This window comes from Metarhizium album, assembly GCF_000804445.1.
Source record: "Metarhizium album ARSEF 1941 chromosome Unknown scaffold_8, whole genome shotgun sequence".
Classification (NCBI taxonomy): Eukaryota; Fungi; Ascomycota; class Sordariomycetes; order Hypocreales; family Clavicipitaceae; genus Metarhizium; species Metarhizium album.
The window spans coordinates 788,083-810,041 of NW_024467582.1; the positions used below are offsets into that span (position 1 = coordinate 788,083).

Sequence of the window (21,959 nt, forward strand, 5' to 3'; positions counted from 1 at the left end):
ATGCTGACTTTGTTGGACGCGGGCCGGCACACGACAACGTTTGGTGGCCATCAAAGCATGGTGACGGCGCTGCGGCTGCCAGGACGACGGCTCGAGAGCCCGTCATGACACATCAGGCATCCTATTTAACATGGCCCAGCCGCCCTCGTGTGCCATAGACTCAGAGAATTTCCCGCCGTACCACTCGTCTACATCTGCCGAACCAAGAATCCTCAGCCGGCATCATGAAGGTGGCCAAGCTGGCTAGAGCAGTGGCAGCGGCGGCCACGGCCACAACCACGGCCGCGCACCCCTCAGCGAAGCTCGTCGGCGGCGTCGACGCAGCGATCGAGCAATTCCCGTATCAGATATCCCTCCAGTACTACTTCCCGTACCCGTCCTCGGATGGGTTCTATGGCTACCGCTTCCCCAGCCACGTGTGCGGCGGGGTGATCATCAGGCCGGACAGCGTGCTCACGGCGGCGCACTGCATCATCGACGACGACGACGACAAGTGGGACCGCGACAATTTCTTGGTCCGCGCCGGCAGCAGCTCCTGGTCCTCGGGTGGGCAGCTCGTCAAGGTGGCCGGCATCACGACGCACCCGTCCTACGACCCGAAAAAGAGGTTTGCCAACGACGTCGCCGTGCTCAGGCTCGCGCACAACCTGACGCTCGGTGCGACCGTCGCCGTCGCGGACCTGCCCGGACCGCGGGACGAGGCGCCCAGCGCCGGCGCCGACGTCGTCGTTGCTGGATGGGGCCACGCGTACTCCATGTCAATGAAAAGCACGACCCGTCTGCGGTCCCTGGCGTCAAGGGTCGTGAGTTGGAAGGAGTGCGCCATCAGATATGCGCGGTCCGGGGGCATAGGGCGCGACAACCTTTGCGCCGGGGACATGGAGGGGCTGAAGAATGCGAGGCAGGGCGACAGCGGCGGCGGCTTGTATCACGTCGCGCGCAAGAAGGTGGTTGGCATTGTGTCGTATGGGACGCTGGTCCCGCGCAGGGGGTATCCCACTGTTTTCACGGACGTTTCTCGCCTTGGCGGATGGATCAAAAAGGTTTCTGGCGCGTAGCATCTGCTCCGGGCCTGGGCCCAGGACTGCGCTGCCGAGTTGGGGTTTCTGACGAGTGGTGCCCTGGGAACAACGTGTCGGATACACACGCCTTTGATGTTTGGTCTCCACGCCGAGACGGTTTTGGATCCATCAAGTCTGGGAAGACAACTCCGTGCCAGGTATCTATCAATCATGTCATGTTCGCGCACGGCACATATTCATCGGCACAAGATGTTCAGTCGGAGAGGAACGTGCTCGCTGCTCATCCTTTGGGAACGGAACAACGCCCGCACATGGGCCATGACGTTGATGGATGCGACCAGTCGACGTCGCAGCGGCCAATTCAACATCTGAAATGCGCCAGTGCGTGATCAAAAGAGCCTCCTTGACACGTTGACGGATTCCGGGAACGGTTAGGAGAGCCGACCCACACGCCCAGCGAGTCGTGATCTAATCTTATCAATCTATCAACCATTTAATATCCACGACTCGTGCACCCCTCGTACCCACTTATTTCTCCCATTACCATGGCTCTACCCGCACGTGCCCCATTCGCGCTCCAATATTGCCAAGAGCAGAATCCGACATCAGCATAGTCTTCTGATACGAGGGCTAAAACCGAAGCACAACCCTGCTAAAGCCGAGTATAGTCTCCTACGACGGATATTACAGATGCCAGTTGTAGCAGTGCGGGTCCAAACGTTGCGCCCCATGGAGAAACAAACTCCACTCAAGAGGACGTCAGGTTGGCCGCTCCCACTCGACAAGAGATGCAGCTGCGCTCCGGCATGTCGGACCACACGTTACATTGGCGCCGTTTACGCATCCCAGCCAAGTTGAGCAGAGTCAGTCGTGGTCATCATGGAGAAGAAGACGGTGCTTCAACAACGCTTGCGGATCGAACATGCGATTTCCCACATATTTCAAGCTGCCAGAGGCATCGTGACCCGGCAAAACTGCATGCTGTAGACAGCCTATTCGTCGCAACAGAGCCAGCTGCCGTCTGATCCTGGTACGCTTGGCCGTGAGTGAACTGACGAGCAAGTTTGTGGGGGGGGTGTCGGCGTTGTTTATGCCGGTAAGGAGGAGACAATGGTGCCATGTGGTAGCAGGCCGTCCTGGATGGATTGTCTAGACGAAGTCCAGGCCTTGCTCTGCCCCTACGCACGCCCAGAGGTGTCCTGCCTAGACGGCACCATGTGGCCTTGAGATAAATAGCCACCATTCCCTGTTGTTCTCTCAGACTGGTCCTTCATGGTCCTCCCCCTCCCTCTGTCAACTGATCTTTCGTGCAGACTTTGACATCCGTCTCAGCTATGCATTTCATCAAGGCATCGGCCACTTTGGCCGTGGCCGTGGCCTCCTTGGCCAAAGCGGCTGCCCCTATTCCGCCACAAGCAGTGAATGAGCTTCAGGCTTATGCAACCATTTTCAACGACCCCAACGTGAACAAGACGGAATACGGCGTACCCATGGAGGTACAGGCCCGGCAACATGCAGAGAGTTGCAACAAGCAGTGCGGTACGGTGCTGGCTTCTTCGTCTCACGACAGCAGCTGCTAACACGGCGTGACGTAACAGGTCTCGTCATTCAGCTCATCGCCAAGGAAGGCTGCGGCTCCGGATGGGAGGAACATTGGGCCAGTTGCGAGACTTGCATTTTCCACAAAGTGCATGACGGCACGGAATTCAACACCACGTGGGCCCCTGGCTTGAAAAAAGCTCTTGGAATTTGCGGTCGCGACCCCCAACTGGATAGGCACCCCGATTACGAAAAGAATGACTGCCACTACGCCTGCGGTATGGCGTCTCCTGCTCCTCGGCCCATCTCTTGACACCAGACACCAGCTGATACCGTCTACGTGATAGGTATATTGTCGAGCTACAGACGCGGGGACGACTGCCCCGATGACTGGCAGATATGGGAGAGGAGTTGCAAGTCCTGTTTCGCCAGTGAAAGACTCGGGCCTCTAATGGAGGAGAACTATCGCCACGGCGTGAATCTGGCTCTGAAAAAGTGTCGTGGCCACCGCGGCGCTGCCCCGGGCGTCAACGCCGCGACGAGCGAGGCCGACGTGGCAACGCAGAGCAAGTCGACGGATGGGCAAGTCGATTGGAGCGCTGTCGGAATCAGTATGGGCCTTTCCAAGGACCAGACTGCTTGCCACGCCGCCTGCGGTAAGACGCCGATCATCTGCTGGCTTGGGAGACTCACTCCCGTCCAAGGCGAGGGCCGAGGGCTGACATGACGACCGGCAGGCAACATCATCAAATTCGGCCGAGAGGATTGCGGCGAGCTCCGACGCGGAAACTACATCTCCCTGTGCGAGACGTGCGCTTTGCTGATGGAGGTCTGGGGAATATACCAGCAAGGGGCGCAGGCGGGCGCCCAAAATTGCGGTCTGCAAGTCAATCCCCGGCTTGCAAACTCGAAGACACCGACGAATGCAAACTTGGAGACACCAACGAAGGCAAAGTTGAAGACACCAAAGAAATGTTGAGAGACGGGCAGGAGCTGCTTGAAGACGGCTGGGCTGCTGAACGGGCGACTCTGGGTCCGGATTTGAAACACGTCTGACGAGGCATCTATATACTTGAGTCGGTTGGCTTTCAGATGGCACCCGGGTCGTCTCGTCGAATGCTTTGGAGAGCCTCGTGAGGTAATCCAACCTTGATTTCGGCCGCAGGCTGGGTCTCCGGGGGCATGTGCGCTTCAACGCGTCCAGGGTGACGAGACGTGTCGGTTGGCTGTGCTCAGGAGCCCCTCGAGCTCTCCTTGTCTTGCTTATCCCTCTCTTTCTTCTCCAGCTTTTGAGTTTACGCATAGGTAGTTGTGAGACGGTAGTTGAATTCTAGACCTCTACGTAGCTTACGGGCACGTACGTGGTGATGTTGCTCCTGATGGCTGGTCTTCTTTTCTACGTGTTCGTCACGATGATCAAGGTTTGGAGAAAACGACTCAGATAATCATATGAGATGGTACAGTCTCGCGGTCCCTGGTTGCTCAATCCGGAGGATCCGACCAGGGGGCTACATACATACAGCAAGATGGCTGCGTGCGTGAGCTGACCCGGATGACCGAGGCGTCAAGCCCTTGATGCCTCATGCCCTTTGTGCACAGGCCCGCGCGCGGCCTAAGAGGGCATCGTGATAGCTGCCGTCTCATACGTGGGCGGAGCCGCCGCAGATGCCGCTGCTGAAATCCGCGGGCGCCTTCAGATCCAAGGGGAACGTGCCATTCCAGCCCACGACCGCGCCGTTCCTGTCCATGAACTCGACGGCCAATCGCTCCAGCGTCTTGCCCGCAGGACACGACACCCTCCGAAGAGGGTCGCCGACGAGGTCTGGCTGCGCTCCGCCGGCGCGGCATCCGTCATACTCGGGGTTGTAGTCGGGATTCTCGATCCACTTCTTGTCGGGATGGTACTTGGCGCGAAGCCCTCATACTCCATGTACCTCAGCTTGGGGGTAATGCTCTTGGGCACGAAAATGTACCGCTTGACCTGCTGCCATGCGATCTTGCCCATGGCGGCGTACTCGGCCTCGTCCCTTTTAAACATAATTTTGACCCCCGATGCCACGACGTCAATCATGTTTGGCGTGGGCTGGATCTCGTACACCCAGCCGTCGAACGCGTTGAGCTTGACTTTCTGCGAGTCCCACTGGGAAAAGGCCATGGCGATGCCAAACTTGCCCGATGTCGAGGCGTACGCGGACGAGTAGTTATTGTGCCTGTACGGTCCCACGTTGTCGCCCCAGTGGTGAAGCGTGAGGCTGAAGGAGTCGTTTGTGAAGGGCCCCGAGAACTCGGGCGGTATGCCCCCTAGCTTCCGATAGTAGTCTGGGGAATAGTTGACGTTGTCGCCGCGGTAGACGACGCTGGGGGGCGAGGAACCGCCCCGTGGCCTCAAGACTTGCGCAGGACCATTAATCGCAGTCTGCAGATCTATGAGATCCTCTTCGCCAGGGTTTGACGTTGGCGATGGCTGAACAGCGGCGCCATGGATGGCAGATAGCCACGAGAGCGAGCACAGGCCCAGAAGAGCCAGCCGTGAATGTGGCACCATGGTGGTTTGTCCGAGAAGAAGCTCTTGATAAGGGAGTCGGTTGGCTCAGTCTGCGAGAGAGTTGGAGGTTGGAAGCTGAAGGAGCTGGAGTGACGGGGGAGGATTGCTATTGTTTATGTACTTTTTTATTTTATTCCATTTCATCATTTCTTTTTTCAACTTCTGTGAATCGGCATTTCTCTTGGCTCTCCGTCTGGACTCTGGAGCATGAAATCCCCGTGCCCCTCTCTGCTTTCCCTGGCTCATCAGCCTGGCCCGTAGCATGAGAGGCTATGACTCGAGCTGGAGGTTTAACTGGGTGATCCCAATAAAGCAGGTAAAGTCTGGTGCTCCGTGCATATATTCACCGTGCACCGCAGTACGCAAACGCCTGTCAACGTCTTGTCAACCGCGCATGACAGGAGCGCTCGTCAGGGCACGCCGTGAAATGTGGTTGCGGCATGGCCGACGCTGATGTGCTCGGCTTGGAGTGCGTCTGCCGCTGTTTGATTTCGACTTGGACACAAAGACACTTTGCTGGGCTGGCTATGCAATAGTTGCCGCAGCAAACACAAAACAAGAGGAGACGGAAATAAGAGCAGGAAGAAGAATCGCAGCAACGGTCCATGCACGTCACGAGACTTGGGAGAGAAGTCGGAGCGTTGCCGCCGCATAAACAAGGCACAACACGATCCGTTATTGCTCTCGAGTCTGGACCATGTTCCGGCTACTGACAACCAACACAGCCCTTGCCGCACACGACGAGCAATCCGGCGGCGGTGCAGATGACGGCCGGCCCCAGGCACGTATTGCCCGGGGGCTACATCAATCGCCGGCGCGCTCCTGAATTGAGTAAGACGCCGCCGTTCGGTTCATGCCGCGACTCAGATGTCACGCCTCCAAGCCTGGCGGTCCGTGGCGCCCCTGACTCGTTGATGATCGAGTCAGCTATCCTGTTTGATCTTGTGAGCGCCGCGGGCTGACTGGTATACGCGCTAGTCATGGCCTTGACGAATGTCCATGTCTCCTTCCACGACGTCGCCGACGCCTCCATGTATTTCGGCCTCGATCAGACCACAACATTCTCGCGTTGTTGGCACAACTGCAGTGACCTTGTCTCGATGTTCTCGACGGTGGAAGGGGCTCCAGAGATCAATACAGTCTTTATTATCATGCTACCTAGCTACGGAGAAGTCGCCAGGCTCGCGTGTGACCCTCGTGTGCTCTGCTTACGGCGCCCATCTTGACGATATTTTAAAGAGCTCAACTAGCTCTATGTAGCTAAATTGAATTATCCAGTGTAGACCTTGTTGCTGAGCTTATATATAGAAGAAAAGAAGAAGATGGAGACTTTGTCCTAATAGTATGCTTGCAAGTATTTTTACTTTGTAATATAACATGTAAAATATAGTACATGAGATATTGCATAAAATAATTACAGTACAATATGTAATATTATATAAATTATAATTGTGTGAAAGTTACTATTTTGTTCAGAGGTCTAGTTGCACACACAGACTCACACACATGGATGTTGGTACACAGCGGCTATAGTCACGAGACCCAGGGCACGAGGCTGCTGCAAAATAGAAGCCCGTGGTCGCAAGGCCCTGTTGGAAAAACAAGCGTCCCGAATACCAAAGTGTGTTGTATGTTGAATTGAGCCGCATGACCGAGCCCTCATCTCCTCGTTTGGCTGGAATCCTCGGCATGAGCTGTGCGGGCTGAGAAGCTCACTGCGTGCGTTCTCCGGGGACAGACCGGACCAACAATCGGGAAGGATGACGTCAGGCTCTGCATTGCCAAGGCTGGATTGGATGGCAGTTGTACGGTCGCACATTAGCTTGCATCTGCAAATGCTGCTACTACGATTTTCCTAATTTGCATTCTGCTGATTTGCTGCAGCGCTATACACGTCTTTGCAATTATAGTTAATTGCTATATATATCTTTATAATTATTATTAACTTTAATATTATATAAGATACTTACTTAAACTTATATATTTACTTATACTCTCTATAAATATATATATTATTTTGTAATTTTATCTTGTAATATATAAATTAATATAAAAGTAAATATCTAGCTACTATATTTTTATTATTTAAGTAAGACTTATCTTTCTTAACCTTTATATCTCTTTTTTTCCTTCTATAAACTTAAACTACTTTTATTATCTTATTAAATTATTTCTAAACTAGTTTATACTACTTAAAAAAAAATATCTTATAGATATAAGTTATTACTATAATACTAGTAATACTTAAACTTAGAGAAGCAACTTACTAATAAGCTTATCTTTAAGTTAAAATTTAATACTATAAGTCTTCTTTAGTAGAAATAATAAAAGTAATAATTAGAACTAACTTAGAAATAATTTTAAAATAGCTAGCTAATTTTATTCCCTAGAGAACTATTCTACTATTTTAAAGTAAATAGCATACTATATAATTAAGTATAATACCACTATATAAGCTTATACAGCAAGGCGTAATGCCTTCTAAGGCAATTTCTATTTCTACTCTTGCGCTACTAACTACTACTGCTATTACTACTACTAATACTGTAGTTTAAACTATATATAATAAAGCTGCTACTGCTAATACTAAAGCAGCAGCTGCTATATACTGCTAACTAAGAATAGTATATATACTGCCTAAACTACTTATAAAGTAATTAGAAAAGAGATTAGAACTAATTTTAATAGAATACTGCTAAGCTGCCTGCTTAGTCGCCCTTGCTCTTGCTCTTACTCTTGCCTCTGCTCTCGCTCTTGCTGTTGTTATTGTTGTTATTATTGCTGTTGCTGCTGCTGCTGCTACTATTATTGTTATTATTATTATTGTTATTGCTATTGCCTCTGCTCCTGCCTCTAAGTTTCTCCCCCTCTCTCTCTCTTTCTAAGGATAAAAAGAATAAGAATAAAGATAAGAATAAAAATAAAGTTAAGAATAAAGATAAAAATATAGAAATAGTATAAACTACTTACTAAATAATTATAAACTAGTTAAGAACTAATTCTAGCTAATAGAATTTACTTAGTATATTACTAAATAATATACTGTATATTACTAAATATAATATACTCTTTATTATATAGCTACTATACTATAAAGACAGCCTTTTTATAATTACTAAGATATACTATATAGTAGGTTTCTAGAGGCTTAATATAGCTTATAATATTTATATATTTATTTTATATAGTAAGTTAGTTAAAATTAAAATTAAATTAGAAATAATTTATACTAATAGCTATAGAATGCTTCCCCCCTTGCTCTAACTAGTCTTATAAAGTTTAGAAATGTTTTTATTAGTTTAGTTAGTTTAATTAGTTTGTTTTTTATTTTTTGTTTTTCTTTTGTTTTTTATTTTTCTTTTGTTTTTTATTTTTCTTTTATTTCTTTTATTTTTTTTTTGTTTTTTTTCCTTTATTTTTTTTTCTTTACTTTTTTTACTTTACTTTTTTTAACTTTACTTTTTTTAACTTTACTTTTTTACTTAGCTTTTATATTTTATTTCTTTAAATTAGTTACTTAAGTTATTTTATAAATAAATTAAAGATATATTTCTTTAAAATATATTTAGTAAAAAAATTATAAATTATTTATTATCTTAGCTTAATTTAGTCTTAAAATAGTTGAGAAGTAATTTATATATATTTATTATAGTAATATCTAGTAGTTATATTTAATATATTTATTACTTTAGATAGCTATAAAGCTATATAACTAGTACTTAAGCTAGCTACTTTATAAAGGCTGCTTATTTCTATATATATATAGTTATTGCTAGCCTTACTAGCTATAGTTAAATTCTATAGTATATAGTTAAAAATATATATATAAGCACTAAGCTTTAACTACCTTCTAGTACTAGTATTCTCTATATTACTAAGTCAAAGAAAAAATACTTATTTATTCTTCTCTTTACTTTCTCTCTTTTCTTAATTTCCCTCTTTTCTCTTCTTAATTTACTCTTTATTCTATCTTTTTCTTCTAGTTATTTACTGCAAAATATTATATAACTAGCAGTAAAAATATTGCTTTAAGGTATTATATTATATATATAATAAGATTTAAAGTTAATATCTAAATACTTAATTTTGCCTTTACTATAGTACTTTCTAAGTAGTTCCAATTAAAATTAATTTAAAACTAGATTTATAGTAGTTATTTAGCTTATTTTACTACTATTAGTTAGTACTTTTTAAGGGGGCTTTTTTATTTCTAAAAAAATAAATAAACTAGGTAGAGATATAAATTAATTACAAACTAATTTAAAACTAGCTTCTATATTTTTACTAACTAGTTCTACTAGGCTTAATTAAACTTTAGCTACTTTTATAGTTAAATATTAATAATAAACTTTTATATAAAAAGCAATAAATAAATAGGTATATTTAACTAAGCTTTATAGTATAATTTAATAATAATATCTCTTTTAAGCTTAAATAAATATAGTCTAAGTAGGCTAGATTATTTTAACTTCTGCCTTAAATATATACTATATTATATATAGTCTTTAACTTATTCTATAAGAATAATATATATAAATAGAATATTAAAGATAGCTATATATTAGTTTAAATATATTTCTATTTTTTATATTTGCAATAAAAAAATATAAATAAGACTTAATTTAATTCACTATAATTACTAACTTTAAGTATATTTAATTTACTCTTAACTATAATACTCTCTCTAAATATAAAGTTATTAGCTTTACTAATTTACTTAATTAAGTAGAGTAGTTTAATAAGCTTTAATAATTTACTTTCTATAAGCTTTATAGCTAATAATACTATACAGCCTAAAGAGCAAGTAGAGTCTTCTTTAATAGAAAGTTCTATAAGTTGCACTTATAGCTTAGAGAGATAGCAACTTATTTAAAAGAGATAAAAGCGCTAGCTACTATTAATTTCTTTATTCTAGAAGTATTATATTTGCCTTTAGAGGTTTTATAAAAGTAAATTGCCTTAAAGATTAAATCTTATATATAGCTTAAAATTATCTTAAAGAAGTTAGTACTATAAATAATTAGTATATATATAAATTAGTAGATTAATATTACTATATATATATTTAAGCTTCTCTATATAGAATTAAACTTAGTTCTAGAACTAGTTCTAAACTAGTTCTAAAATAATTCTAAATTTAATTTTATAGTAAAAAGTAGACTAATATATAAAGCGAAGTATAATTATTAAGTTTATAATTAAAATATTCTAGCTTTTCTAGCTGTTTTATATACTATTTATTTGTAATTTTAGTAAGAAATAATTTAATATTAATTCTATAAAGTAGTATAAGTATATTATATAGAGCTTATTAATTAGCTATATTATTATTAGAACTTAGTAGAATGCTCTAGTTTAAAGCATTTTATATATAATATAAGTCTATAGAAATTCTAGATTTAATATGCTAATAATTTCTTTATATATAAATTTTATAGCTATTCTATAAAGTAATAAAGTTAGTAAACTTATCTTAAATAAGAAGTATATATACTATATAAAGAGCAATTTAGTCTTTAATATTGCCTTTAATAAATAAAGTATACTTAGCTAATTTATAAAAGAAAGATATTTATTAGTTAGAGGCGCTTATATAGAGGTAATACTACTAGCTTTTAATTTTAATATTTTATTTACTAGATATATATATATAGTATAAAGTAATTTAATCTTCTTATATAAGTAAGAACTAATTTCTATTTATATTGCAATAGAAAACTAAACTAGTTCTAGTAGATACTAGTATTACTTATGCTACTATTTATAGAGAAGTCTTAATGCTATAATTTAATTTTATAAAGAATAGCTGCATTCTAAGGCATTAAACTATAGATAAATACTACTTAAGCATGCTTAGTATAGTTATAGTAAAGTAACTATAGTAAAACTAAATAATATAGTATAAGTATATATTAATATATATATATATTTAAATACTATATTTCTTAAGTTTCTTATATTTATTTAAGTACTATAAAAAATTTAGCTTAAGTACTTAAAAGTTAATATAATACTATATATTACTTTCTCTTTAGTATTAAACTTTCTCTAGAAAAATAGTTTAATAAAAGTTATAAAGCTAATTTTATAAAATTAGTACTTATACTTTTTATTATATATAGTAGTAAAGATATTTATAACTAAATCTATAAATTACTAATATTTACTTTAAGTTCTTTTTAAGAAATTAAATTACTTTAGAAAGAATTTAAATTTACTTTTACTTTATTTAAATATGCCTTTTTATATAATTCTACTAGCAAACTTTATAAATAGTATATAATAAATATTAAAAGTTATTATATTATTATAAATTCTAAAGAATTAATTAATTAAAATATCTATAGAAAAAGAAGTAGAATTAAATCTACTTAATAAGTTAATTTATAATTTATATATTTTACTGCTATACTAATCCCTAGTAAGAAAGCTATATCTTTAGTATATATAAGCTTACTAGTTGCTAATTATATTACTAAAGAATCTTATTAATAAAGTAGTAAATTAATTTAATTAGTATCTCTTATATAAATAGTTCTAAAATCTCTTTATATAAAAGCTCTAAGCTTCTTATATATACTTTAGAAATACCTAAAAGCTCTTAAGCTAAAAGCTAGTATTATAATATTTAAAGGCTAATAGCATCTTTATTTTATTTATTAAGAAGCTTATTAACTTAAGATAAAATATCTCTATAAAATATACTATACTAAAGAGATTATTAAATAGTCTTTCTAAGACTTTTAAGCTATCTATATAGTCTTAGTATATTAAAGTAGGAAATAATTTAGAATTAATTTAAAATTAATTTTAAAATAATTTAGAAATAATTTAGAAATAATTTAGAAATAATATAGAACTAGTTTTAATATAAATCTAGAATAATTATAGTGTAAAGTTTAATTTGTATATTAAGGTAGGAGGAATTTTTTCTATATAACTCTGCACTTTTAAAAAATCTAAAAATCGGAAAATTAGAAAATTATAGTAGCAGCGTTTGCAGATGCGAGCTAATGTGCGACTGTACAGTTGGCCCCGCCCTTTCCTCTTGGTGACGCCAACTGCCGCTCAGAATTCGGAAGGAGACACCGGGTTACCCGACTTCAGTGTTTCCATCTGACCTTGGACTGGTGTTGCTGTGCCGAGCGTGAAACTTGCTTGGTCGGTTCAACGCTCACTCAATCGGCAAGAGGCGCCCCCCCCTCTTTCGGTGTCACAGCATTGATTGCCCCGACGAGGTTCTCCTCACATGCACCTCCGGCTGCATCTCGACGCCCGTCCGCCTGGCCGCCCAAGTTGCTCGACCGCTCTTCACCTCGCCCTCCATGATGGAACGGGCAGACCAGCAGAGAGGGCGATCAAGGCTTCTAGCGTGCGTTTAGCACGTCCTGGGGCCCGGTGGGCAACGGCTGGCTTGGCTCGCCGAGTTGCTCCTCGTGGCTCACGCACCTCCAACCCAAGTAACTTTTAGCCAGCATTCGGGCAACTGCGCTTCGCATTTGCACGTCGCCACGGCCAACAAGCGCTGGTCGTAATTGCGATTTCCCGTCGAGACTGTTCCTGCTCTTTCCGGCTCGCCGTCATCGCGGCTACCTCTTGCGTCGTCTCCATGGCTCGACTTTTCTGTGTTGCCTGTGCTTCGTGTGCCTCTCTTTTCTCCCAACCTCGCACAGAAATACCGACCACTTGTCTCGCTCGAAGTCGCCTCGTGTGCCTTTTGGATCCGAGGGTGAGCTGCACAACGCCCGCCCATTCGACTTGGACTTCGCTTGTACTGGCTGCCCTTGGTGCCTCGGTTGCTCAAACCGGGTGAGACCTCTTTGGACCTTGAGCTTCTTCCATCATAGTCGAGTGGCCAGCTCGGCCAAAGCTCGCTTTGCTCTTTGCTGAAGCTCTCAACGAGCCCAGTCCCCCTTGACGCCTCCGTTGGACCCGGTGCGAGCTTTGCGCATCGGACAAGTGCACAATGCGCTCTGCGGCTCTCTGGACTGCCCTATTCGGCCTGGGCGCGTCTGTTGGCGCCGTCGATCCCCTCGAGGCTTACGGAAACAAGTTTTTCACCAAAAGCGGAACCCAATTCTTCATCAAGGGCGAGTTTCGCGACTGGACAGCCGTGCTTTGTGTCTGCTATGCTAATGCTGTTGACCAGGCGTTGCTTACCAGCTGGTGCCTGACGATCCGCTCATCGACACGGAACAATGTAAACGAGACTTCTCGCTCATGAAAGAATTGGGTGTCAACACAATCCGCGTTTATCATGTAGATGCCAAGGCTAAGCACGACGGCTGCATGAAGGCGCTGGATGACGCTGGAATCTATCTCCTCGTCGACATGGATACCTTTGGCACATACATTGAGGCCGTAAGTGTTCCCGTAACGTTTGTGAAGGAAAAAAAGAGGCCATGTCTGACAGCCATGATTGATGCACCCCTGTAGAGGGATCTTTACTGGAACTCCACTCAGTATGAAAGGTACTCACAGGTTATGGACGCCTTCCACGGGTACGACAATGTTCTGGGCTTCTTCGTCGGCAATGAGAACATCGCAACAAAGGACGATTCCCCAGCAGCTCCATTCCTCAAGGCTGCCGCTCGTGACATCAAGGCCTATCGGGACCGCAAGGGCTATCGCAGCATCCCCATCGGCTACTCAGCCGCGGATATTGTGCAGCTTCGCCCCATGCTGCAAGACTATCTCACCTGCGGAGGAAATTCATCCGAGATTGTCGATTTCTTTGCCCTCAACTCCTATTCTTGGTGCGACCCCAGCACTTTTGAAGCGTCTAGCTACAACAAGCTACAAGAATACGCCAAGAACTTCCCCGTACCAATCTTTTTTAGTGAAACAGGTTGCAACGTTCCCGGGCCCCGGAAGTGGGATGACCAGGATGCCATTTTCACCAAGCCCATGGTTAATGACTGGAGCGGTGCCCTTATTTACGAGTGGATTCAGGAGCAAAACAACTACGGCCTCATTTCATACGGCCCCAAGGTCGACGCTTCCCAGCCAGGCGAAAACGTTTACGATGGCTTCACCCGCAAAGGCACTCCGACCCCGATCAGTCCCGACTTTGACAACCTCAAGACCAAGTGGGCGAGTATCAACCCTGCTGGCGTGATGAAGCAGGACTATGATGCCAATCAAGTGTCAACCCGGGCTTGTCCGACCTCGACCGCCGCCGGATGGTGGCAGGTGGATGGAAATGTAAAGCTACCTACGCTCGGCGAGACGTTGACTGGCACCTTCACCAGCCAAGCCAGCGCCACAGCTGAGACATCAGATAAGCCGGAACCCACCGACAGCGGCATGAGTGGGCAAGATCAGGGTCAGGGTCAGGGTAATGGCAGTGACGAGGGCAGTGACAGCAATGGTAGCGACAGCAGCGAGACAAACGAGGACAATGCTGCTTCTCTCGACAGACACTTGGCTGCTACTGGGGCTAGCGTTGCCGGCGTTGTTTTGGTATTCGCCCTCGCATTGTAAGACTGAGAACTCTGCTGTGGAAGGCTTGTAGTACCTGGTGAATGTCGCTCGGATGCCCAGGCCATTTTGCAACGGTTTGGCCGTCTAGAAGTGCAGTTTTTTTCTTTTTCTTTTTTTTTGGTGGCAAGACCACCTGCGATGGGCAGGAAATTTCTTGGTACATACTTAAGGTTAGTGTTCATGTATAGATTTCGGTTGATGTAATAAATGATGAATGGGCGAATAAAGGATGTGTGAAACATGATGGAGGGAGAAGTTGCGAGCCCGTCAATTTTGACATTTTGGTTTTTGCGAATACTCAATCCTGTGTTAGTTGTGTATCTGAAGCGACAGAATGTTGGGGCACGATATAAGGGCAATCGGATGACTGACTCAGCAAGTTTTCCCGGTCGGCCCGCCGCCTCCCGCCTCCCCAACCCAAGACTGCAAAGCGCCGAGCCCGCGTCTGCAGCCGCCATCCAACAAGAGCTGCGAACAACCAAGCATCCGGCCACTCCTGCGACAGGGCACAACCCAACACGCCATCGCATGCATTCCTTACTGTTGCAGTCGACTCCATTGGCATCATGGCCGAGTCAGCGTTAGCTGAGGCCAGTGCTTGCCCCACGGCGTCAGGTATTTTCGTCCCAGCCCATCCTGTCACCCACCATGAATGAGAAGCAAATCACGCGCGAATGACGCCGTGCAATGAGCATCTTGCAGGGAGGGAAACCATGGGCAGGGAGAGTATGGCTATTCTAATCGTGCTGTGCTGCAGATATCAAACAAGAACACGAACCGACGGATCTAGGGCGCCTCGACTTGACCTTGCCGCCGGAACTCGCACCAAAACGACCTTTGGAGGAGGACGTTGGCGCCGGGGCCGAAGCACCAGAGGCCAAACGAGCAAAGACCGCGACCGAGACTGAAGAAGCTTCACTCGAGGATGGATTAGCACTACTGGTACAGAATGCGCTGTCGAATGTTGGCGACATGGTCGACCAATTCACCAACGGACAAGAGCCAGCCCCGGAACCGCCCGCATCGGACCCGATCGAGGTTGACACAAGCATACGGGCACCTGAATCTCCTGTCATTCGGACTACATTTCGATCGGACCCCCAGAAGTTCATTCGCGACGCCAATGTCCATGCGCTAGGGAGTCTTGTAAGTCAATGCGCTGCCCGGGACGTACCCCTCGACTGACCGCCGCATCGCCAGGCCTTGTCGCTATTGCTTATTCTTGTGCAACGACCTGTTGAAGACGCGATCAAACTGGCTCGAGCATCTGATTCACAACATGACAGGGCATTTGGCAAGCTCAAGTGTGCCTTTGAGAATGTCCGCGACATGTACTCGTCTGGACCCTCGTTGTCTGCGAGTCAACTCGACTTCCAGGATGCCGACTCCCAAACCTTTATCGAACTCGCAAATCTCGCGCAGTTGGGATTATGGCTGGTTGACGGAACCCCACAGGCTCTCTCCGAGGCCGACGAAAACTTTCTCGCCATTTCCCAGTGCCAACAACTGTCGGAACTGCCACCTGAAATGACGGAACTGTACTTGGGTATCAAAACGCAAAGAGCCATAGAGTTTCTTGTTGAGAAGGAGCCGTCAAAGCGGTCGGAAGAGGTTATCGGAGAGGTCCTGACGCGAGGCCTGGAGGACGCCTTGAAAGAGCAGCGCGGCGGAGGGCAGTTGACGTCTGCCGACCAGAGCTTTGCATCTTCAGTTCAGACACGGAAAGAGACGCTGCAAGGGGAGGTCAAGGAAGAGTCGGAGCCAGGTATGCACGAGGCTCATAGACGGCCGTTTTGACGTTGAAGTTGCGCTAACCCACCGCGTTTCAGCTGTTGCTTTGAGAGAGAAGCACCCTGCCGAGGACTTGCTGCGGAGCTTTCTGGAACATGCCACCGACCGGCTCAGGTCACTGACAGAAATAGGCGACAAGTTGGGAATTGCCGTAGAGATTGGGGACAGCGAGTCTCGGTCGGAGCAAATTGCCGAAGCCGCCAGGGACGCCGACTTGGATTTGGATGAACTGTCGTCGTTCTTTGAAAAGACGGCTTCTGGTCTGGTACAGAATGCTCTCGCAGGGCTGACAGACGAGCCAGCCACGACGGCCTCAACAGAAGGAGAAGAAGAGGGCGAGGCCGCACCCTCACGCACCGAGAATAAGGCGGACGCCGCCCTATCCCGGACCAACGGCAAAGTCGACCTCATGACAGACTACAAGGAACTCGAGGCTCTCGTGGCGGAGAGTACTTCCAACTACGTCAAGACCACTCTTCACGGCCTCTCACCAGCCTGCTTTCAACCCGGCGCTTCTGGTGGCACCAGTCAGTTCTGCCCCTGTAGCTCGCACTCTCTCAACCCTCTAACGTCATGCATGAATAGCCGAGAGCGCGGCCGCTCAGTTACCTTGTTTGACGCAGTTGCAACATCACCAAGCACAAAATCCGTACTACACCTACACACAGCCAACTCCCGAGCCGCAGCCGCCTACAGCGCCTGGCGAGACCCTCCCGCCGAACCAGACGTGTCCCAGCTCCGTACTATACGACAAGGCTCGCCAGGCTGCCATCTCAAAGACCTCTGCACACACTCGGAGAGAAGGACTGCACTCGGCTCGTCGACCTTGGACCCAGGAGGAAGAAAAGGCGCTCATGGCTGGCTTGGACATGGTTAAGGGACCCCATTGGAGCCAGATCCTGACGCTCTTCGGCCAGAACGGGACCATATCGGACATACTCAGGGACAGGACGCAGGTGCAGCTCAAGGACAAGGCCCGCAATCTCAAGCTCTTCTTCTTGAAGACCAACTCCGAGATGCCTTACTATCTGCAAGCCGTTACGGGAGAACTGAAGACGCGTGCGCCGACGCAAGCGGCGAGAAAGGAGGCCGAGGAGAGGGCCAGGCTCAACTCTGAAGAAGACCAAGCAAAACTTCAAGGCATCATGGCCCTGGCAGGCGGCCTAAAACACCCGCCAAACGGTCCAACGCCGGCACAGGCAGCGCAAGCGGCCTCGTCTGCACCACCGCCACCACAACAAGAACAAGAAGTCGGGCGTCAAGCCAACGAGGCTGACCGAGGGGCCCAAGCGACGTCGGCACCAAGGCCGATGGCGACTCCGGCTTCCCAAACTCGCCCAGGCGGCCAGGCGAACACGCAGCAGCCGTTGCACTCTGCTGCCCAGGCAAATACCCGACCCCGGGCACAGCTGCCGCCTCAGGTTCCTCGACCGCAAGGACAGCAAACACGGCAGCCGGCAACCAAGACACAGCAAGTACAAGGGCCATGGCAGCCGCCGGCCGCCCAGCAGCATCATGCTTCCACGGCGCAGCCGCCCGCGACAAGGCCCGCGCCAACCGGCACGTCTCCGGCTGCCGCTCCGCCACAACCAGCGTCCTCGACAACCTCGCCTGCACGAGCACAAGCACAAGCCCTTTCACCGCAGCCACGTCAAGCGGCTGCCCGACCCGCGCCGACTCCGTCACCGGCACCGGCACCGGCACCGGCACCGGCAGCAGCAGCCCAAAAACACCCGTCCCCGCCCTCAGAGGCACCAAACCCCGACTCTCCGACGCAGCAGGAGCAAGACGACAACGCAGCAGAGGCAGCTCTTCTCCAAAGCCTTCAAGCCGTGGCGGCACAAGGCCTAGCGTCATGAGCTCCCTGCACGAACGGGGCCGGGAAGTGATGCCCGTTGTGTGACGATGGCGGTGTGTACGACGCACGGCCTCGGCTTTGGAAGGGCCTTTTGTGCATGAATGAATGACAGTTTCATTGGGACGACTTTACGATACGACCGGCAGCCACGCTGGCTGATTTGGCGTGGCTTCCCGGATACTCGGCGCAAGGGGGGCATCATCGTCCACAAGACGAATTTTTTTTTTTTGGTGGTGGTGTATTTTTGTTTATTTTTCTGTTTTTCTTGTTTTCCACATGTCTAGAATGGGGGGCGTGTGTCTGTTTGTTGCTGTTTCAATGATACCAATGGAGGGCAGGAGGACAAGGGCAGGAATGCACAACAGTTTCAGGCGTCAAGAGTGGGGGTTGTCACACAGCCGTCAAGCCTACAACACGAGAGAGCGTGAAGAAGGGGAGAGGAGAAGGAAGGAGAGCAGAGGTGCGCACTCTAGATATTCCCAGGCCGTCTCCGGGGGGCGTTTTCAGGAACGGGGGACCACATGGCGGGTGTGTAGTGTAGCTTTCACGAAGGCGTCGGCCTCGGATTTTTTTTTTTTTGAACGGTCCGCACGGGGACGTGAGCGACGTCGGGTTACGGCGTTTGGGCGTTTGGGGACGCAGGCGGGGCATGCGCGCTTCGGGGCCCCCGATGTCGGGCGGGTGGACGCGTCCCCGTCTTCATGTATCTCGCCTTGTTCCGGCCGGGGAGCTGCAACAAGCGCCGGCTGTCCGGCTGTCCGGCTGTCCCGACTCCCGTGCCAAGTGTCGAGTGTCGAGTGTCGAGTCGTAGTCTTGAATAGTACCGCCGGAGCAGGGCCCGCCCGCACACACGTTGACTTGCATGACTAGATGGATCCCTGGTCCATGCGGACCGCGACAACTTGGCTCGAGAGCAGAAAAAGAAGAGCCCACACGCAGCACGCGCGACCTGGCATTGATTCGCAAGCAGCGTTGGTTGACGGCAAAAGCAGGAGCAAAGGCACGCCCGGGACCACGAAACCCGCGCCGTGGGCCGTGGCTGACCCGCCGCAACACGCAGCGGCGGCGGCGGCGCCACGTGCGGCCGGCACGTGGGAACGGTCGTCATCAGGGGCGGCGGCGTCGCGGCGTCCCCGCACTGCGTGCACCACTCGTGCCGGCCCCGGATGGGGGTCGCTTGGGGGCGCGAGATGCCGGCCGGCAGGCGTGTGCTGCTGCCGTCGACGCGGGGACTCGCTGCTGCCGCGGCCGTCTCCGTCGCGTGCCCTCTTGCGCTGACGCCTGTCAGAGGCCGCCTGCGCGTGTTGGTGTCCAACATTCTGCGTGCAACGAGCCGTCCGAGTTCTGTGCTTGGACGGCCCTTCATTTGCCCAGGCACCGATTGAACGGCTGGGCGACTGGATGGGCCGCGAGGAGAGGTCGAGGGACTGCATGTGCAGTGGGAACGGCCATGGAATGGGTCACGAGCTGACAAGCGTATCGTGTCGGGGCATTCGGCAAAACTGACAATCCAAAACATCGTGTGCATTGTCCTGCCAGTCTTCTTTACGCTGAAAACCAAAAACCGCCCATGCCAAATGCCCACAAACATCAATACCGAAACTGCCACATCAGACCTCCACCGTCTCGCTCTCCTGCTTCGCGTCCTCCCTCCTCGCCGCGCTTCCCCGCTGCGCATCCGCTTTCCTCTGCATCTCCTCCTTCTGCTCCCTCAACGCGATGCAAAACCTCGACCTGGCCCGAATAATCGGCCCCTGCCAGATGAAAATGAAGGGAATCACACACATCACGGCGCTCAGCCCCCCGAGCAGCGAGCACGCCCCCGTAATCCCCAGCTGCCGAAACATGGGTGTCGTCGCGAGCGGCAAGACGACGGCGAGGACGGACCGGCAACATGAAGCAGCTGCGTTGGCGGACGCGGCGTAAATCTCGTACGAATCCGTCAAGTAGTTCAGCAGTGCCATAAAGATGAGTATGTATCCCATGCCAAACGGGATGCCCGCGAGCATAGGCGTCATGAAGGGCGTGGTCATCTTTGCGCTGAAGCCCAGCCAGAAGAGGGAGATGACAAAGAGAGGGCCGCCCAGGCAAGCAAGCGGAAGGCGCCGCGACTCTTCGCGCTTCGACCACCAAGACCCTCGCTCCTGGGCCCTCATCAGCGCAACGTCCCAGTACCAGAAGACCGGAAGAGAGATCAGGCCGCCTGCTCCAATGAGGAGGTACGTCAGACCAGTCTCGCCGGGGCTGAGGCCGTACAGGTCGCGGAAGATGATGGGAAAAGCCTGGAAGGACATGTAGAAGATGGCGTACACGAGCGCCAGGTATGCGCACGTGGCCGTGACGATGAGCTCAGAGGCCAGCATGCGGATCGGTCGGGTGATGATGACGCTCAGGAGCCGGCTGAGGCTCGTTTCCTCGAGCTCACGGGGTGCCACGACGCGCTGCGTGGGATCCTCCTCGCGCATCCTTTGCGCCCTTCGCGCAAGGAGGATAGGCCCAAATGTCTCTGGCAGACAGGCTATGATGAGCAGTGTGAACCCGGCAAAGATGAGGCCGATCCAAAACGCCCAGTGCCATCCGATAGTCGTGGACGTGTAACCTGAGATGATGGGCGCGAGCAACGGTCCCCAGACGGTGGCCTACGGCGTCGCGCGATGATTAGTTCACTGCCTGCCTTCTCCTCACCTGGTATTCCGGTCCCAACAAAAAAAGGCAGAGAGTGTGGCAGCGGATATACCAGAGTGCAAACTTCAGACGAACACTCACCACCATGAAGACTGCGTACGCCCTCCCGCGAGTCCGATAGTCGCCGAAGACATCCGCCAGGATGCCGGCTACAATGGCAATTGGCGCGCCCGCACACACACCGCAGACCATCCTAAACACGAGGAAGCTCCCCCAGCTCGGCGCCAGGGCGCAAGCCATTGTGAACAGCGTAAAGACTACAAAAGTCACGACGGTGAGATTTCTTCGTCCGAAATGCTCCGTGAGAGGGCCCCAGATGAGCGGGCCAAATATGTACCCAATCAGAAAAACACTGATTGGAAGAACGCTCTGCGTGCTTTCATTGACGCCATACTCGGCTGTGATGTTGGGAATGGCCATGCTGGGGAGGGCAGAGGACATGGTGGAGTTGAGAACGAGCATGACACAGATCAAGACGGCAAAAGTCTTGCGGGACTGGTATATACGTCAGAGTGATGAAGAGGTTTCAATTGGGGAGGCAAGGGAGACTGTACCGTCGACCAGTTGTGAGGATTATCCGGGTCATCGACCTCCCAGCCGATGACGGTGTGGTCAGTGTGGCTGCGTGTTCTGGAGCGGATGCCAGAGAGAATGCCGTCGCCGTAATCCATTGCCTCCCAGGCATACTGGTCGTGGGCGTCTCGCTCGTTCAGTGTTTGTATTTGGTCAACGGGGTGGCCTTCTGTTTCCCTTCCGTCTAAACGGCATTAATCGTCTGGGTGGAAGACATGAGGGGGAAGAAAGAAGACTCCACTTACACTCATCGTCTCCGAAAGCCACGTTGTTTACTTCCGTGTTGTCTGTGGCCACCATGATGGACTAGTCAAAGAATTGTCTATTACAACAGTTCACCATGAAAATTGCAGTGTTCAAAACGACATTACAGTAAGCCAATGTCGAGACTCGTGTCACTTGATGGCCAAGTTGGACGGCAACATGGACAGGAATCATGGCAAGGCCGGGCCGAGCAGCGCTT

The 21,959-nt window shown here is 48.4% G+C and overlaps 6 protein-coding genes across 6 annotated transcripts; 4 read left to right on the forward strand and 2 right to left on the reverse strand.

Annotated features, from left to right (window-relative positions):
• Nucleotides 1-224: 224 nt before the first annotated feature.
• MAM_04025 (trypsin delta/gamma) lies at nucleotides 225-1,058 on the forward strand (the record flags this gene model as incomplete). The annotated part of the gene is made up of 1 exon (XM_040822824.1): nucleotides 225-1,058. The coding sequence occupies one exon, from the start codon at nucleotides 225-227 to the stop codon at nucleotides 1,056-1,058; it is 834 nt and encodes a 277-aa protein (XP_040679330.1).
• A 1,298-nt stretch (nucleotides 1,059-2,356) lies between these two features.
• On the forward strand, nucleotides 2,357-3,288 carry MAM_04026 (cell surface protein; the record flags this gene model as incomplete). The annotated part of the gene is made up of 3 exons (XM_040822825.1): nucleotides 2,357-2,561; nucleotides 2,621-2,839; nucleotides 2,909-3,288. 3 exons carry the CDS (start codon nucleotides 2,357-2,359, stop codon nucleotides 3,286-3,288), a joined length of 804 nt encoding a protein of 267 aa, XP_040679331.1.
• Nucleotides 3,289-4,201: 913 nt separating this feature from the next.
• Nucleotides 4,202-5,106, reverse strand: MAM_04027 (Heat-labile enterotoxin, A chain; the record flags this gene model as incomplete). Its single annotated transcript, XM_040822826.1, has 2 exons — nucleotides 4,202-4,465; nucleotides 4,525-5,106. The coding sequence occupies 2 exons, from the start codon at nucleotides 5,104-5,106 to the stop codon at nucleotides 4,202-4,204; spliced, it is 846 nt and encodes a 281-aa protein (XP_040679332.1).
• Nucleotides 5,107-13,072: 7,966 nt separating this feature from the next.
• Nucleotides 13,073-14,589, forward strand: MAM_04028 (Glycolipid anchored surface protein GAS1; the record flags this gene model as incomplete). The annotated part of the gene is made up of 3 exons (XM_040822827.1): nucleotides 13,073-13,226; nucleotides 13,256-13,467; nucleotides 13,543-14,589. 3 exons carry the CDS (start codon nucleotides 13,073-13,075, stop codon nucleotides 14,587-14,589), a joined length of 1,413 nt encoding a protein of 470 aa, XP_040679333.1.
• Nucleotides 14,590-15,302: 713 nt separating this feature from the next.
• On the forward strand, nucleotides 15,303-18,239 carry MAM_04029 (Telomere repeat-binding factor, dimerization domain protein; the record flags this gene model as incomplete). The annotated part of the gene is made up of 5 exons (XM_040822828.1): nucleotides 15,303-15,315; nucleotides 15,380-15,735; nucleotides 15,790-16,354; nucleotides 16,419-16,907; nucleotides 16,966-18,239. The coding sequence occupies 5 exons, from the start codon at nucleotides 15,303-15,305 to the stop codon at nucleotides 18,237-18,239; spliced, it is 2,697 nt and encodes an 898-aa protein (XP_040679334.1).
• A 1,609-nt stretch (nucleotides 18,240-19,848) lies between these two features.
• Nucleotides 19,849-21,796, reverse strand: MAM_04030 (fluconazole resistance protein (FLU1); the record flags this gene model as incomplete). The annotated part of the gene is made up of 4 exons (XM_040822829.1): nucleotides 19,849-20,877; nucleotides 21,005-21,418; nucleotides 21,478-21,680; nucleotides 21,742-21,796. 4 exons carry the CDS (start codon nucleotides 21,794-21,796, stop codon nucleotides 19,849-19,851), a joined length of 1,701 nt encoding a protein of 566 aa, XP_040679335.1.
• Nucleotides 21,797-21,959: the final 163 nt, after the last annotated feature.